Raw genomic sequence first — 18,064 nt, forward strand, 5'->3', positions numbered from 1 at the left:
GTCTTGCTCAGCAGAAAGACGCAACCATTGTTAGAAGTTTGGCATTTTCAGCGCCCCACCCCTCCACCCCAATTCTCCAGAGAAGGGAGAGGGGCTGGAAATGGGTTAATGATTGATTGTGCCTATACGAGTAAGATCCCAATAGTGTGGGGTTCAGAGAGCTGGGTCGGCGAGCACATGGAGATTTGGGGAGGGGGTATACCAGGAGAGAGCACAGAAGCATGGTTCCCCTACCCCAGAACCCGTCCTGGGCATCTCTTCCATCTGGCTGTTCCTGAGCGATATGCTTTCATAAATCAACTGGTGATCTAGGAAGTAAAGGGTTTCTCTGAGTTCTGCGAGCCGCTCTAGCAAATTAGTCAAACCGGAGGAGGCGATCGTGGGAACTCCTGATTTAAGCCAGTGGGTCAGAAACACAGGGGAGGGGGTATAGCTCAGTGGTAGAGCATTTGACTGCAGAAACACAGGGGACAACTTGGACTTGTGACTGGCTGGTGCCTGAGGGAGGGGGAGACTTGGGGACCGAGCCCCTAACCCGTGGGATCTGATGTGATGTCCAGGTAGACCGTGTTGGAATTATGCTAAATGACAGGGCTCATAGGTGGTGCTGCCCAGAATTGTTTGGGGGCAGGGAACACCCCCACCCCAGTGTCAGAAGCATCGTGTGTCATAGTGGAACAGCCAGGGCAACACGGGGAACTAAGGTTTATCTATATGGTGGGGGAGCCCTTCTCTTCCCAGGGCTGCACGAAACCTGCCAAGCCCTCGTCAGCTAAAGGTTTATGTCCTAACACACTCAGGTGCATTTTTCCTCAATTCCACTGAGTAATTAAAGCAAATTTCTAAGAGGAAGAAAAAGACATAGATGCTCTCTAATCTCACGGAAGACTTTCAGGCATTCGAAGGGACGGCAAATGCAATCCTCTGAGTGGCCGGAAGGATGGGCTTTGGGGCGGGGGTGGGGGTGGGGTACAGGGTGGGTTGAGGCCTGAAGTCCATTAGGAATCCAGAGATACCCAGAAGGCCAGCTGGGCCATTCCTGGAGCCAGGTGTGACTCATCCAAGTTCCAAACAGCTGGCTGATATTGGACCGTTAGCCTTCCAACCAGCAGGCCCTTAGAGAAAGCTGGAGAAAGAACACAGAGGAACTAAAAAACCTAGCACGCATTAATGTTCCTGCAAGTGGGGTGCTGGGCCCTCTCAGATCCTCTTCTGACCTTGAGCTTCCTGCAAGGTCACAGGGGTGCAGTATCCCAAAACACAACTGTCATCTCTGACTGCGGAACCTCGAGGACAGCCTCAGGCCTCGTCTACACCCCTCGGAAGCCGCCCATCCTGCGATCTCCCCTTCCTTCTCTGGGTGCTTTTACCTTCGCCCCTGGCTTTCGCTGGCCCAGGGCGAGAGCCCTCTCGACACACACGTGGGAAGGGCAGGCAAGGTTAAGGAGCTGCGAAAAGGTACATTGGCGCTGTCCTCCCACCTTGACAGGTGCGTTCTTCTAGCAACAAAACAATCCCAACAGCGTCTCTGTTTCTTAACATTTGTGGCAGGCTGATGTTTGCAGAATTCCTTACATACTCTCCTGACAGCCTCTCCGTTGGCAGAGACCAGCAAGGGCTGAGCACATGAGACTTAACAGTGGTTTATAAGTATACAGGCTATTGGGTGGCTTTTTTTTTTTTTCTTTTTAGAGACAGAGAGCGAACATGTGTGCGGGAGAGGTGGGACAGAGGGAGAGAGAGAAAAAGAGAATCTTTTTTTTTTTTTTTTTTTTGACAGAGAGCACAAGTAGGCAGAGCAGCAGGCAGAGGGAGAAGGAGAAGCAGGCTTCCCGACAAGCAGGGAACCTAAGGCAGGACTCGATCCCAGGACCCTGGGGTCATGACCTGAGCCCAAATCAAAAGTGGGCCAGTTAACGTACTGAGCCATTCAGGTGCCCCTTGATGGCTTTTTTTGCATGAGTGAAATAGAATATCAAAGATAATATTCTTTATTATTTTACATGTTTGGTGTTGTGTTGCTGGGTCAGCAGCATTTGAATGAGTAATAAAACAAAGACAGATATAATCCCTACATTGTTATATGTCAAACCCCGTATAATTTCTCTCCCTTAATTGTAGCAAAAACAAATTTATGTAATATGATAATAAAATCTTCACATAATGAATCTTCTACCGTCAATAATGAGCTCAATGGCTAAAAAAAGAGATTACAGTTGTATTCCAAGTATAAGATGCCTGAACATATTTTCATTAAAAATGTGTATGAGATGGGGTGCCTGGGTGGCTCAGTTGTTAAGCATCTGCCTTCTGCTTGGGTCATGATCCCAGGGTCCTGGGATCGAGCTCCGCATCGGGCTCCCTGCTCAGGGGGAAGCCTGCTTCTCCCTCTCCCACTCCCCCTGCTTGTGTTCCCTCTCTCGCTGTGTTTCTCTCTGTCAAATAAGTAAATAAAATCTTTTTAAAAAATGTGTATGAGAGGGGCACCTGGGTGGCTCAGTGGGTTAAGCTGCTGCCTTCGGCTCAGGTCATGATCTCAGGGTCCTGGGATCGAGTCCCGCATCGGGCTCTCTGCTCAGCAGGGAGCCTGCTTCCCTTCCTCTCTCTGCCTGCCTCTCTGCCTACTTGTGATCTCTCTCTCTGTCAAATAAATAAATAAAATCTTTTAAAAAAATGTGTATGAGAGGTAAAAAAATTTAAACATCTAAATTATCCTTATGCCTTCATAAGATCGCTTTTCTTCCAAAAATTCAAAATTGGCCACTGAAACTGAAAGGTAAAATATGAATTATACTTATGGAATACCAAAAGTTTTGACCAAAATTATTTAAATAAAACTAAAATGTTTAATGCTTTAAAACGCCAATGGAATTTTGTTAAACTTTATGTTTTTCTAAAACTAAGATGATTCCCAATTGTGGTATTCAATGCTCAACTAGCTGCTGATGTAAAAAATCTATACGGTACTTCTCCCGTGTTACGTATATGTACATGCCTATCTGTAAACAAATTTAGAATAGCATGAGTCATTTGATCTTACAGATTTTCCTAAGCCACACATCTAACTGCTGTAAATAACAAGCTAATTTGTGAATACCTCTGGAACCGCACACTGAAACACCAAGAGAAGGGAAAAAAAGAGATATTCTGCACGACAGGGAAACAATACTTTGATACAGGAGAATCTGTCGTATTCACTATGCCTGAGAGAAGGGATTTGATGACTTAGGATTTGATGTCTTCCCCTCCCCACCCCACCCTCCACAGCTCTTATGGTTCCTGTCACTCAAATTTTCTCCCGCTTCCCTATCTCTGAGGTCAGGAGGACACAGCCTTCCTGTCCTCACACGCTGTCATCTTTCATTCCGAGAACATGGAGCCAGAGATGTTAACAAGCATTTCCCCAGGGCCTGAGCAGTGTTAGCCGTGACCGTGGATGCTTACTCACGGGCTGCACAGGGACTCAAGGGACAGGAGGACCCGTATGTCCTTCAGGACATTTCAGTGTGTGCTTGTGATATGTGGGCACCTGTCGTGCAAAGGGGGCTTCCTCCCCACCTACCCGGAGGGTACACAGCTCCCTGGGTGCGTCAGCCTGCTCTGGGCACCATCGCAAAACACCGCAGGCTGGGCGGCTTGAACAACGGATTTTTATTCTCCCATAGTCTGGAGGCTCCAGATCAAGGTCAAGGTGTCAGCAGGGGCGCTTTCCCCTGAGGCCTCTCTCCTTGGCTTGGAATGGCCGACTTCTCTATGTGTCTATGTGTCTTGGCGTGGTCTTCTTCTGTGCATACCCATTCCTGGTATCCCTTTGCGTGTCCCAATTACCTCTTTTTTTTTTTTTTTTGAGATTTTATTTATTTATGCGACAGGGAGCAAGCGAGCCCAAGCAGGCAGAGCGGGCAGAGGGAGAGCAGGCTCCCCACTGGGCAGGGAGCCTGATGTGGGGCTCGATCCCAGGACCCTGGGGTCATGACCTGAGCCAAAGGCAGAGGCTTAACCAACTGAGCCACCCAGGTGCCCCCCAATCTCTTCTTTTTATAAGGACGCTGGTCAGATTGGATTGGGGCCCATCCTAATGGCTTCGTTTTAACCTAATTACCTCTTTAAAGGTCCCATCTCCAAATACACATTCTGAGGTTCTGGGGGTTAGAGTTTCAACATATGAATTGGGGCAGGGGCTTGTTCCTGGGGAACACCTGGTCTACTTAATATAGCCCATTGCAGCCTGGGCTGTCGTCCCTGCTTCCTCCCACTCCCACGCCCTCCGACCCCCCCACACCCTGGTTGGGGCAGGTGGAGCCACACCCCTGGCTTCACTTGCCAGCAATTCAAGAATGATTCAAAAATGTGCACGCCGTGCCTACACCTGTCCTCTGAGCTCAGACGCAGGCATCCACATGGCTGCTTCCCTTCAACCTGGCCAGACCCTGGGCGCCCCGCCTCTGCAAAGGGCAACTCTGGTCCTCCTGGAGCCATCCCTAAAGCCTCTCTCCCTCCCTGCCTTGAACCAGGACCAAATTTAGTCCACGTGCCCTCCTAATTCCTCTCAAATCCACCGACTGCTCTTCAGCTCACTCTCTAGAATAAATAAGGAAATAAATCTTAAAAAAAAAAATGTAAATGCAAATCTAATTGGGTTTACTCCCTCCTCGGAAATTTTCATGGATCCCTTTTGCTCTGAGTGCCAAGCCCTTAACATGGCCTAAAAGGTCTTGCAAATAATTCCTCATTTTTGTACGTATGCATTCATCAGTGATCAGTATGATTACATTTTTCCTCGTGTTTTTTTTAAGATTTCATTTATTTATTTGACAGACAGAGATCACAAGTAGGCAGAGAGGCAGGCAGAGAGAGAGAGGGGGAAGCAGGATCCCTGCTGAGCAGAGAGCCCAATGTGGGGCTCGATCCCAGGACCCTGGGATCATAACCTGAGCCAAAGGCAGAGGCTTAACCCACTGAGCCACCCAGGCGCTCCCTCTTTTTTTTTTTTTAACAGTCACATGTCTGGGCATTAGGGCATATGGGCTCGTGAGTGCCATCCCTAGAAATACTGCCAACCACACCAACCCCTGAATGGGATGTTAGATGAAACGATCTGGGCAATCGCTCAATAGCTCATTGTTTAAAACCCAGCACCTAGCACAATGCTTGGCCTGTAGAAGGCACTCAGCAAATATTGGCAAAACAAATGAGTATTATAAGACATTTCTGGGAATCTACCCCAAAGAGAAAATAACTAAGGATGGTCTCACAGCTTTTGCTATGGGGATGTTTATCCCTGCACTTCTTGTAAGATGTGAAAAAACCTAGAGGCCCAGTAATTGGGGGGTGATGACATTAGAGTCCCCCCTCCCCACGTATAGAATTATACATAGCTCTTAAAAATCATGGTATAGGGGCGTCATGGTGGATTAAGTCGCTGCCTTCGGCTCAGGTCATGATCTCTGGGTCCTGGGATTGAGCCCCACATCGGGCTCTCTGCTCAGCAGGGAGCCTGCTTCCCCCTCTCTCTCTGCCTGCCTCTCTGTCTACTTGTGATCTCTCTCTGTCAAATAAATAAATAAAATCTAAAAAAAAAATCATGGTATATAGATTTATACTTATTGAGGGGGAAAATGTTCACAATATGTTAAGAAAAATGGCAGCTTACTGAAGTCATGGCTCCATTTCAATGTTTAAAATATTTTAAAAAATCAATATGTCTTAAAGGATCTCTGAACTATTAGCATTGTTGTCTCCAGTGGTGAATTACAATCATCTCTCTTCTCTTTTCTCTTTCTCCTTCTCTTCTTTCTTTTTCTTTTCTTTGCTTCTCTGTATTTTCTACAAAAAGCAAATATATGTTTTTAATAATACTTTCAAACTTACTTAACCTTCACAAACACACACGGAAAAAGAGAGAGAGATACTGCGTATAAAAACAGGCTTGTTCACTCATTTGCTGAATGTGTCCCAGCCTCACCACGTACCGTGTTAGTATTTGCAATCCTAAGTGTACATGGCGGTCGAGATAACGTGTTTTGTTTAGGTCAAGGTAACCTATTTAAGTACGGTCCCCTGTCCTGCCCTTAGACACTCCCCCACTTCCCGAAGGAAACGGGTTCAGCACATGCATGACCCTGAATCGGAAAGGATTCATCAAGGGGAACAGGTGGGTATATGTCCAACTTCCCAACTTCCCAAACAACCACCAGCTCCCTAGCTCAAAGAGATTCAGGACCACCCTGCTCCAGCGCGGCCGATTGGGGTGACGACTTAACTATGCCGGAGAACCCAATGTGCTTTGTCTGATGGCTTGAAAGCAAACTCGAACCTTTTCCTTTCCCAGGGGAAGAAGGGCTTGTGGAAACCCAGAAGCCTGGCTGTCTTGGGAATCTTTCAGTTGACACCAAGGAAAATTCTGAGATGAGTCAGGTCCTGCCACTTAAGCAGCTAACGGACTTGTCGGATCTCCTAATCTCCCTTTTCCTCATAGGGATAATAATATTTCACAGAATTGTTGGAATGACTAATGCCGTGACGTAACACTGGTAAACCAGGCAATGTTGAACTAATGTAAATCATGAGCCAGGCCGGCTTTGTGGGTGCGATCTGTAATGGAAGGGTCCCATGCTTGATTTCATGCTCTGAAGCCGCCATGTTGAAATTCTTAATTTGTGAACAAGGATGCTTACAATTGCACTTTCCATTGGGTCCCACAGATAATGTAGCCGGTGTTGGCTCTGAACCTTATTTCATGGCCATGCCCATAGGAGGTCACAAGGGATGCATCCTACCCAAGGTTTTGTAAAAACTCTAAATCCAGTGGAGGTCAAATCCTCAGAGACACAGACTGTCCTGCCATGCCTTTGTTACTCATGTTGTGAAACCTGCAAGCTGACCTTTTTGTTCAGCCCTAAGACCTTGTATAGTTTTTAGTTAGCAAACAGCAATATCTCCTCAGTAATGAGTTTGTTCTGAGCTCCCACCGGAAACCTTATTTAACAAATTTTTGCCAGGTCTCTTTGAGTGGGAAAGGAAATCCTTCACTAGAGAAATATCTCATTTATAAATAAACACACCCCAGTAACTCTAGATGTCTCCCCATATCATCGTACAGATGCATCAGCTAGATGTTAAAATTCAGATTTGGGAGGATTTCCTACCTTGTCAGTCAGGAGCTGCTTTCCTATGCTCCTTGCTTTTTCATCACTGACATTTCAGAATCTCCACTCTTTTTTTTTTTAAGATTTTATTTATTTATTTGACAGAGAGAGATCACAAGTAGACAGAAAGGCAGGCAGAGAGAGAGAGAGAGAGAGAGGGAAGCAGGCTCCCCACTGAGCAGAGAGCCGAATGCGGGACTCGATCCCAGGACCCCGAGATCATGACCCGAGCCGAAGGCAGCGGCTTAACGCACTGAGCCAACCAGGCGCCCCAGAATCTCCACTCTTAATGTTCTTAAATAATTTTCTATAGTCCTATAAGACATTTCAGAGTCTTTTGCAATTTAAAAATGATTTTTTTTAAAGATTTTATTTTTAAGGGGCACCTAGGTGGCTCAGTTGTTAGGCATCTGCCTTCGGCTCAGGTCATGATCCAGGGTCTTGGGATGGAGCCTCGTGTCGGGCTCTCTGCTCAGCAGGGAGCCTGCTTCTCCCTCTCCCACTTCCCATGCTTGTGTTCCCTCTCTCACTGTGTCTCTCTCTGTTAAATAAATAAATAAAATATTTTAAAGAATCAGTGAAACTGAAAAAAAAATTTCTTTTTAAGCAATCTCTCCACCCAGTGTGGGGCTTGAACTCACAATCCTAAGATCAAGAGTCACATGCTTTTCCAGGAAAGCCAAACAGGTGCCCCTGAGACTCTTCCGGAATAGAGGGGGAACAACACAGCACGGGGAATTCTTTTAACCATTGTGGCCATTGTTTCAATAAGATTTCAGATTCTCACCCAGTCCATGTTATGACTAGTCATTGCCTCTCAGGTGAAGCTAAGCCCTCTTATCTCCACTGCCGGACCCTTTGGTGCTAGTAAATGACAAACCTTGGAGATTGAAGGTGAACATGACACACAAAGTCCCTACTTTCTAGGAGCTTCCATCTGGGGAGAGGAGATAAACAATAAGCAAGCGAGCAAAAAACAAACAAAAACAGATCATCTCACACTGTGGTAAGTGCTCTAGAAGAAAAAAATACAGAGGGATGAGATTGATGGGGCAGACAAGACGGTCTCTTTGTGATGAGGCCATAGGGGAGGAAGAAATTTTTCTCCACTCTCTTAGGTTCTGTTATTGGGACCTGTTATTATATGTGCTGCCGAAGCGAGCACTGGGACCTGTTAATTAAACCAATAAAAGATATAGAGTAATAGGAGAAAAGGTATTTTATCTTACTGGCATGGAATTCATAGAAAAGAAGCAAAACTCAAAAGAACAACTAGACCTAGAGGCTTATATACCATTTAACAAAAAGTAGCAAATTGTGGAGAAGTGGCTAGACCAAGGAGGGGATTTGGGCTCCTAGGGGTGATAAACCATGGGGAAGTGACTAGGAAACACATGAGGGAACTAATGGAAGATAAGGGATATTTAAGAAAGTTCTGCTTATGTAGACTCCTCCCAGCATCAACTCTGTCCACAACAACAGGTTGCTCTCTCTTCCTGGTGCAGAGAAGGCACTTTCCTCTTGGGAGATATATGTCCTACTTTTAGGCAGATAAGCAGAGAGCAGAGATCTCTTCTTGCATTTTTTTGGTTTCTCAGTTGCCTTTGGCTCAAGATAGTCCAAGTGGCAAATTTTGGGGTGGCCGAGTCTGATCCCCTTTGGGGTCAGACTGCCTTCTCTTCCTGAGCTGTGAGGTCGTTTCCCTCAGTCACAGGGCACAGCCACCTCCTAGCTCCTGTTAAACATCTTTCTTTCTCAGCCCTGCTGTGAATGCAGAAGGCATTCTGGGGCTCACCTGCTGGAAGTCCTGAGAGCCCTGTGATAATTCAGCCCAGAGGACAAAAGAGGCTGAAGCTGGCCAGTGCCTATTATTGTGGTAAAATACACACAACATAAAACTTAACCATTTTAACCATTTCTGTGGCTTTAAGTGCATTTGCCCTGTTGTGCAACCAACACCACCATCCAGAACATTTTTCACCTTCTCAAACAGAACCTCTACCCCCGTTGAACAGTAACAGAAAGAAAAGACTCGACAGAGTTTCTATGGTAACTTAATGTCAGCAACCTACATTCTTAGCAACCTACTTTCTTGCGACTGGTTTTCAGAAACGGCTTTTTTTTTTTTTTTTTTAATTTGATGGAGAGCAAGAGCACTAGCAGGGAAGCTGTAGAGGGGGAGGAAGAAACAGACTCCCCACGGAGCAGGGAGCCCAATGCGGGGCTCGATCCCAGGACCCTGGGATCAGGACCTGAGCCGAAGGCAGATGCTTAACCATCCGAGCCACGCAGGCACGCTTTAGAAACGGCTTTTTAAGACTGGGCAAGTTGGTGAGGGTTGGTAATCCTGTTTTCAAGCTCTTGTTGCTGTTTTTCTTTTCTTTCTTTCTTTTTTAAATTTTACTTATTTATTTGACAGAGATCACAAGTAGGCAGAGAGGCAGGCAGAGAGAGAGGGGAAGCAGACTCCTTGCTGAGCAGAGAGCCCGATGCAGGGCTCAATCCCAGGACCCTGGGATCATGACCTGAGCCGAAGGCAGAGGCTTAACCCACTGAGCCACCCAGGTGCCCCTATTTTTCTTTATCCGTTTATCAAATAATTACTGAGCACCTAACTAGGTTGAGGACTGTGCCAGGCTTTGGGGCATGTCATGCGGGCAAGACAGGAATGATGCCAGTCTGACGCTTGGTAACCAAGCAATGCCGTGGGTGTTCGTGAAAGAAACTTCCCACTGAGGACACCAGCGAAAGTACACTGCTGGGTTGGGGGGTGGTGGTGGTAGAGGGATATATTTGGGGACAAACTGAAGATGACGATCTCGATGATATTACCCAGGGAAGATCTAAAGATCATGGTCTACTTTGAAGCCACGGACTATTTCTGATCGCAACAGGGGGCTGGTTTTTTACTTTTAAAAAACTTGAATGCAGCCTTAAAACATAAGGAAATCCTGTCACACAGCACCACATGGATGATCCTTGAGGTTCTTATGCTAACTGCAATAAACCCATCACAAAAGACAAATACTGCAAGATTTCACTTACGTGAGGTGTCTAAAGTTGTCTAACTCGCAGAGACGGAAAGTAGAATCGTGGCTCCCAGGGTATTGGGGGGGGGGGCAGTTCTTGTTCAATGAGCATAAAGTTCAGTTTTGCAAGATGAGAAGGTTCTGGAGATCTCTTACACAATCATGTGTATCTAGATAACACTACTCTATGTATATTAAAATGGTTAAAATGGTAAATTTTATGTTGCATGCTTTTTTAAACACAATTAAAAAAAAAAAGAAAAGTCTAGCACAGTGCTGGCTACACAGGGACTCAACAAACATTTGCTGAAAGCTCAAAACAAACAAAAAGCAGAAAACCTTGAGGTCTCAAATCCTGGCCTCGTGTTTTTCTTACACATTTTAGATAATGGGGTTTGGGAATGGTTGGTTGGTTTCTTGCCTCCTTTTTGTCTTTTTAGTGCGTGCGATTTCAGATATCACTGGGAAAATCCAACTCAAGACTTTTTTGGACAATCATCCAACCAGCGCCACCCCTTTGATGGACAAGTCTATGGGTCCATCTGACACTGACCTTGAGTCTGTCGACTCTGGACCAAGGTTGGCCTCTCACGTCCATGGCTTCAGAGGGTAACAGCAGGCCTGCTTCAAACAGCAGCCACCAACACCCGGGGGTCCTTTTACAAAAGGCCCCCATCTGTGTTCACCTCATTTTGGCCACCGTCTCCTCTTAACCAGCTGTCTGGTTTCTTCTCCACACTGCCAGCGGATTCATTTGCAGAACTGAAACTTTAGTTAAGGTTTGTTGAGGTTTGTTTTTAAAAATTGGCTGTTCCCACCCACATTCCCTTGTGATATAAATAGAACAAAAAAGAGGTTTAATTAGCAAGGCAAGACATTCGAGCTATGGTCTACTTGATCCTTGAAAAGGAAATCTAAGAGGTTCTTACTATCACTTTTTCAATCCTATATAAGGTAGGTCAGTAAGGTAGGAAAAGCGCATCTGTTTTGTGCTCCTTCAGCTCTTTTTTCTGATTCTTCTTAAGGAAAAATCTGAAAAGGTAAGTAGCTGGTGGACCTACAAGACCCCAGACTCTTCTTTCCTACTTTCTTCCTACTTTCCTTCTCTCCTACTTCTTTCCTATGGGTTCATATTAGGTTGGTGCATGCTGTGCTCAGACTTCCCTTCTTGGACTTGACATATGAAAGGAGTCTCTTTGATCTCTGGTAGATGGGCTTTCCATGTCGCTGATTCCCATCCTTCAGAATAGAGAGCATCTTTTCCACAGAAGGTATCCAAGTAGTCCAAGCTATATCCTTCTCCACATGGAACTGGAAACATTGTATTTCCAGTGTATGAACATAGTTTTGTAGATGACTATGTAAGTGATCCATTGTTCAAATATCCTTTTTATTAAAAAAAAAAAAGGATCAAGTCATCCTCTGAGCTGTAGTTTTAAAATTTGTCTTTGAAGAACATTCAGGAGAAGGCAGAGACACAAAGGAGGCTGGAACCTTTTCAGTTTATGACTTGTATGTGGCTCTTCTGTCCCTTCATTTAATACAATATCACACTTATCGCATTTAAAAATTCCCCACAAACACACAGTTTCCGTGGGCCCAGGCACATATAGTGCCCCTGGGTGTGCATTTTCCTGCTTGTCATTGACGGCATCTCGTTCATTCTGTGTGACTAGGTGGAAAATGAGCATTACAGATGTCCTTAGCGCTGATGACATCGCAGCCGCCCTGCAGGAGTGCCAAGGTAAAGGGCAGTGGGGCCAGGGGTGACTATTTCCCAGCTGTTCACACCTCCAGCAAAGCCTCAAGGATTAAAATACGACTTTGCTGAAAATCCGTGGAATCAGAGAGTAAAATTGTTGTCAATGAAATAACTAGTTACAGAGCCTATGATTCCATTGCTGTAAAGTGAAAGAAACGAAATGTGAAAAAAGAAACATGTGGATACCGTGTAGCCTGTTTGAATGCAATGACCTCATTTCACCCAGCCGATGAGACCAGCCCTGCTCCAGTCTTATACACACAGGCTGTAAAAAGGGAAGCGGGGGAGGCACAGAGGAGGGAAGGGTAGACAAAAGCAAGTGGACGGGGAAGGAGGGAGACAGGAGATGCTATCACAAAGCCACCCGGTCTTGGCTGCCTCATTGTTTTGCCCTAGTCACAGCCCTCTTTGTCTGTCTGTCTGTCTTTATTTATTTATTTTTGAGAAAGAGTGAGAGAGTGGATTGGGGGAGCAGGGCAGGGGCAGAGGGAGAGCGAGAGAAAGAATACTAAGCAGGTTCCACGCCCAGCAAAGAGCCTGATGCAAGGATCAATCTCATGACCCTGAGATCACAACCTGAGCTGAAATCAAGGGTCAGATGCTTAACCAACTGAGCCACCTAGACGCCCTGTCTTTTTTTAAAAAAGTGAGAACTGAGCATCTCTGTAGCTCGAGGATATCATGAGGAGGGGTTTTAAGAAACCTATGTTTTCAGCCCCTTGGCCCAAATACGGAATGTGACCCGATGAGCCTCAGAATAACCCTCTCTCTGTCCTTCAGACCCAGATACTTTCGAACCCCAAAAATTCTTCCAGACATCAGGCCTCTCCAAGATGTCGGCCAGCCAGGTGAAGGATGTTTTTCGGTTCATAGACAATGACCAGAGTGGATATCTGGATGAAGAAGAGCTTAAGTGAGTTTTGTCCTGAGCCTGTGTGGTGCCCTTGACATTGCTAGGTGGGTCGGGAGCCGTGGAGGCCAGTTTGGTCAGTATTTCTTCAATGGCCAGTGTTGATGCTGGTTGTTCCACAGAGCCTCATGCAAGGGAAGACCGTGGGTCAGTGGGCCACGTTTCTATCCTTGTGAAGCATTAGACATGGGCACCGGAGACAGTAGGTGCAGAAGTTCATTCATTGTAGGTTTTTTCTTTGGCAAATGGACTTACCAACAAAACTCTGGGAAAAAAAAAAACTTTTTAATTTTTAAAAATTTATTCATTTTATTCACTTGAGAGAGAGAGAGAGAGAGAGAGCACGAGCAGGGGGAGGATCAGAGGGAGAGGGAGAAGCAGACTCCCTACAGAGCCAGGACCCCGACACGGGACTCGATCCCAGGACCCAGGATCATGACCTGAGCCAAAGGCAGTCGCTTAACCGATTGAGGTACCCACATGTCCCCCTGAGAAAAAAACAAAAAACTATTAAAAACAGAATTCCCACCTGTAGTTTCTATAAGGAAGGCAAGTTTGTCTTGTGTAGACCTTTGATGGAATAGCACAATGGCCAAGAACAGGTAGTTTGCTTCAAGAGGAAATGGGGAAGCACAGGGACATATGGTCTTTCAGAAAATTCCCATCAATCTTGATTGTCCTGTAGGTTTTTCCTCCAGAAGTTTGAGAGCGGTGCCAGAGAGCTGACAGAGTCAGAAACCAAGTCCTTGATGGCGGCGGCAGATAATGACGGAGATGGGAAAATTGGGGCCGATGGTATGTTCACGCCTGTACCCAGTACAAAAGAATTTAGCTCTAGAAGCAATCTGGGGAACTTGGGTCATGAGATCAGGCATGAGATCACGGTTAGTGAAAATCCCCCATTCTTAACCTTGCTAAGCTTCAACCTTCTCATCTGTGAAATGGGCCTAGTGTGAGGATACCAATGATATATAGAGAGACTAGTGTGATGTCTGGGAACGTACCATTGAACCTGGTCCTGTGAGTCGCTGTCTATGACCCGGAAAACACCCTTCACCCGACCGGGGTACTAGATATGGTCTGGCTAATGATTTGCAAGACACCCTAATGCATCATGGCAATGATGTAAGGAATTTCTACCCCTGGGATTTGAGCCTTTCCGAATAAGGGAAGGACTGACATTCTCAAGTGTGTCTCATATTAAAATGTCTATTGACTTGAGTAGGAAAGCCTCTTAGCTTTTAAGGGTTTAAACAAACATATTTTATTGGACATTAGCCCACCAAGTGGACAATATGAGAGTGTAGATCAAACACAAGGTATGGAGTCTTTTGTGTGCAGAGACCTATATTCAAATTTTAGTATAGCTGCATGGCTGTAGAACTATCTTCTTCCTATTCAATTATTTTGCTTACATGCTATTTAGCTACACTGTGCATGCCAGCTCAGGAGAATTTATGCATGGCCTTTATGGTGATACTAACTAGATATTAAAAACTCCTATTAAATCCTCCCTTTAAAAACCTATCCAAAATTATACCACTGTAACTTACTACACAGGCGTTCATGTAGCTTCTACTTATAGCTCAGAAAAATAGCTGAGATAAGAGAAGATTGATTTAAATCTAGCCACCAGAAAAAAAAATCCAGGTAGTCAAAGTATACCAATAAATATAAAGCAAAACCCCAGTTTTCAATTTCAGTCAGTCACATCTGCTCATTTTCATCCTTACCCCATCACCATCGCCTTTTAGTAACATAAACTCTTGGGGGTAAGGTGAGAGGTCAAGAAAAGTGAGTTCAGAAGTCCACCCTATGAATTGTTTCCTACATCTGTACAATGTAACTTCTAAAAAGAGGAAGAAACCCCCTTCCTCTGTCTTAAAGTAGCCAGAGAGCTGAGACATCCCAGATTGGGGTACGGTATTATACCAAGTCTGTGCACTGTCAGAGAGAAATGCCTGGGCTCCCAGGTTCTAATACAAGGGGCTTTATTGCAAAGCGGAAGATGTCTGTTAGATTACGCAGGAAGATGGGATGTTACAGACCAGCTCCATCCGCAGCCAGTGACACATTTTCCCCCTCCTTTTGTGCCCTGAGAGGGGACCAAGCCCATCATCTGACAATCTGCTTCCTTTCCTCTTCAAAACTCCCACCAGCCGCCACGACACGTCGGTAAAAATATCCAGCCATTTCCACTGATGCCTTCTTGCCTCTTCTGTTCTAGAATTCCAGGAAATGGTGCATTCTTAAAAGCTCCAGTCTGTGGAGATAGAGACAATCAGCCGGAAGACCTCCAAAGCCCTAGGAATGGGAAACCCCACTTCCTCCCCCTAGTTTATTTATTCATTACCCCCCCCCGCCCCCACAGAAGTGCTTCTGCAATTGACTTCCTGTTTTAGCAAGGTAATAAGACAGTCATTTGTGAATTTTCGGTGGTCAGTGGTTGGTATGCCTGATGACTCCTGCAAGGCCCTCGGCAGACAATGCCTTTAAAATTCAACCAATAAAGATGCATTTCTCATCATCTACTGATGTGTGGGTGTGTTGTTGTCATTGCGGTGTCTTCATAGCAAGGTGCAGGGATGAAAGCAATTTGGGGGCTGAGGGCTTTGAGAAAGACTCCTGGTCCTCTCGAGCACTAAGCCAGCCATACTGGAGTGTGCCAGCAAACAGAGAAAACAGGGTAGGGGGAGAAAAAAGTCAAAAGCAAATGGCACCGTCAGGCTGGGGTTTTTCTCAGGCAGTTCTCGGAGTCTGAAAGTAACATGAAGAGATTTATAAAAAGCATAAAAGCACCTTCGCTTATGCATTAGATGGCCAGAAGAGAGATTTAAAAGCCAACAGTACAGAAAAAAATGGGAGGCAGTAATGGCCCCCAAACTAAGGAGAGACTCGCTCTACTGGATGGGCATAGACCCATTTTCAAGCTTGTTTTTGTTTTTTTTTGGGGGGGGTTGCCTTTTTTTGTTGTTTTTTTTTTTTCCTTAGAAAAACAAGCTACCTGAGACTGCCTGCTCTGACCCCACCTCCTGCCACCTTCCCCTTCTCTTTCTCAGTCTTCACTTTCCTGGCTCTCATTGAAATACCACCTGAGCCAATTACACCAGGAATTGCCTTCACTTGGGAGGCGAGCCTCCGGGTCCTGTTACAGAGTTTTCGTGAGGGTGGGGCCCCATCAAGCCAGGAAACTCTTGCGATGCTGATGTCCAGGTGGCAGGTAGAAGGTGTTATTTCTGGCTGACCCCGAGAGTTGAGGACTCCGGGGAGGAACTGAGGCATTTTCCTGGGACCCTGCTGAAAGGCTCACACTTTTCACTGCACACGCAGGTTCCTGAAGCCTGGGGCTCTCCTAGATTGCCTCCTTCACACTTGAAGTAGCTCAGGGATTTTTGAACCCCGGCTATTTAGGAGGCCATGTTAAGGCAGCTTCTTGAAATGTGGGGTGTATACAAGAAGGGGGCCTCCAGTGTTCGACTCTTTTTTTTTTTTTTGGAGACAGAGTGAGAGCATGAGAAGCGGAGAGGTTCAGAGGGAGAAGCAGACTCCCCGCTGAGCGGGGAGCCTGATGCAGGACTCGATCCTGGGACCCCAGGATCATGACCCGAGCCGAAGGCAGATGCTCAACCAACTGAGCCACCCAGGCATCCTAGGGTTCAACGTTTTAATTTCAATAACCATGCATTTATCTAATATGCACTCGGAAGAAACTCAACTAACACCACCACGGAATTTCAATATCGTCGCATTAGAACGAGGCTAAGGGGAATATGAGAGATTTCAAACCCGTTATCTCCAGCCGGAAGGATGGCGGGACAGTGAGATAAGATGGAGGCCTTTGAAGAAACACAGCACAATAACTAGGGACATGAAAAACAGATGTAGAATTTACCCGATTTTTGTCACTAAGCCAAAGTAACAATTTTGATTTAAAAAAACTTTCATGCCAAAGATGTATCCCACACTCAAATGAATGAAAGCCCTGCATACTATTCTGTTCTGGAAATTCTTACTCATTTCTTTGGACTCATTTATGTTTTTACATACTGAGGAAAAATTTTAAATAGAACATATCCAGAGTCGAATCAAAAGTGGAAAAAAATCCTAAAGTTGTAACAGTCGGGAAAAGGGATTGACAAGCATGTAAACAATTTTACTTTTGTGTTTGAGTTCTCAATTTTTAACTAATTTGCCAACGACCATCAACCTACCTCAAGAAGGGGATGTTCTCGGCAGTGGAACGATGTATTTTTGGCTTTGACATGAGGACCTGGAGTGCATGACGGGTTACAGAAGTTTGTTTTTCCTACTTGCTTATAAAATAGGGCTGAGACAGTGGCTTTAATTTGAACTATTTTTACTTAATTGTAATTTTGACTTACAGTTCAGTAGAGTAGTTTATAATTTAACAGAAAGTGATCTGAAAGCTGGTTTCTTTTTTTTTAAATATTTTATTTATTTAACAGACAGAAATCACAACTAGGCAGAGAGACAGGCAGAGAGAGAGGAGGAAGCAGGCCCTGCAGGGCAGAGAGCCCGATGTGGGGCTCGATCCCAGGACTCTGGGATCATGACCTGAGCCGAAGGCAGAGGCTTTAACCCACTGAGCCACCCAGGCATCCCTGAAAGCTGGTTTCTTAAATGTGCTTCATTGTTGAGGCTAATACAAAGAATGACTAAAATACTTCAAACATTGTTAGGTATTTTGGTTCAGCATCTGTACATTACGAAATATTGAGGTTAGTTTTTTCAATCTATAGGTTTCCACCGAAGTTTTTCCCAGCTCAGAAATAAAGCGTAGAAAAACAGCAAAGATATGGAGCTCTGTCCGTTCATTCAGGTGGACAAATGGCATAATTAATTCTGTGGGACAATGCAGTTTAATTTTGTGTAATGAGTACTCAGGAATCCAGTTTCAAGCAAAAACCTATCTTCTATCTCTCCTGCTAATGTGAAGGGATGGTATTACTTTGCAAACACTTAAGACGACAGATGAAATTGGAATCACGAGGCTCATTTCCACCTGGCCTGTTAACTTATTCACTGGGAAGACTACTCATTTACGTGAGCTTTTAACTGGTTTCCAAAAGTCAACGTTTTCGGGTAAGGAGTAGATTTTGACATTGTTTTCCTAGGAGTTCTACAATGAAGGTAAACGGATTCACATCCTCGAGTTATTTTTGAGTGATAAAATATATTTTAAGAATTGGGGTGC

At 45.2% G+C, this 18,064-nt stretch overlaps 1 protein-coding gene across 1 annotated transcript; it reads left to right on the forward strand.

The window, feature by feature from the left end:
- Nucleotides 1–11,860: 11,860 nt before the first annotated feature.
- OCM2 (oncomodulin 2) lies at nt 11,861–15,201 on the forward strand. The gene is made up of 4 exons (XM_045994141.1): nt 11,861–11,921; nt 12,720–12,852; nt 13,535–13,644; nt 15,077–15,201. Exons 1-4 carry the CDS (start codon nt 11,861–11,863, stop codon nt 15,100–15,102), a joined length of 330 nt encoding a protein of 109 aa, XP_045850097.1. The 3' UTR covers nt 15,103–15,201.
- The last annotated feature ends 2,863 nt before the right edge of the window (nt 15,202–18,064 follow it).

This window comes from Meles meles, chromosome 21 (genome assembly GCF_922984935.1).
Source record: "Meles meles chromosome 21, mMelMel3.1 paternal haplotype, whole genome shotgun sequence".
Classification (NCBI taxonomy): domain Eukaryota; kingdom Metazoa; phylum Chordata; class Mammalia; order Carnivora; family Mustelidae; genus Meles; species Meles meles.

What these genes read in the sequence shown, in the direction of transcription:
- OCM2 (XM_045994141.1), top strand. Translation starts at nt 11,861, where the DNA reads ATGAGCATTACAGATGTCCTTAGCGCTGATGACATCGCAGCCGCCCTG. An exon ending in CGCCCTGCAGGAGTGCCAAG is followed by an intron (nt 11,922 to 12,719) that starts GTAAAGGGCAGT and finishes TCTGTCCTTCAG; the next exon opens with ACCCAGATACTTTCGAACCC. An exon ending in TGGGAAAATTGGGGCCGATG is followed by an intron (nt 13,645 to 15,076) that starts GTATGTTCACGC and finishes CTTCTGTTCTAG; the next exon opens with AATTCCAGGAAATGGTGCAT.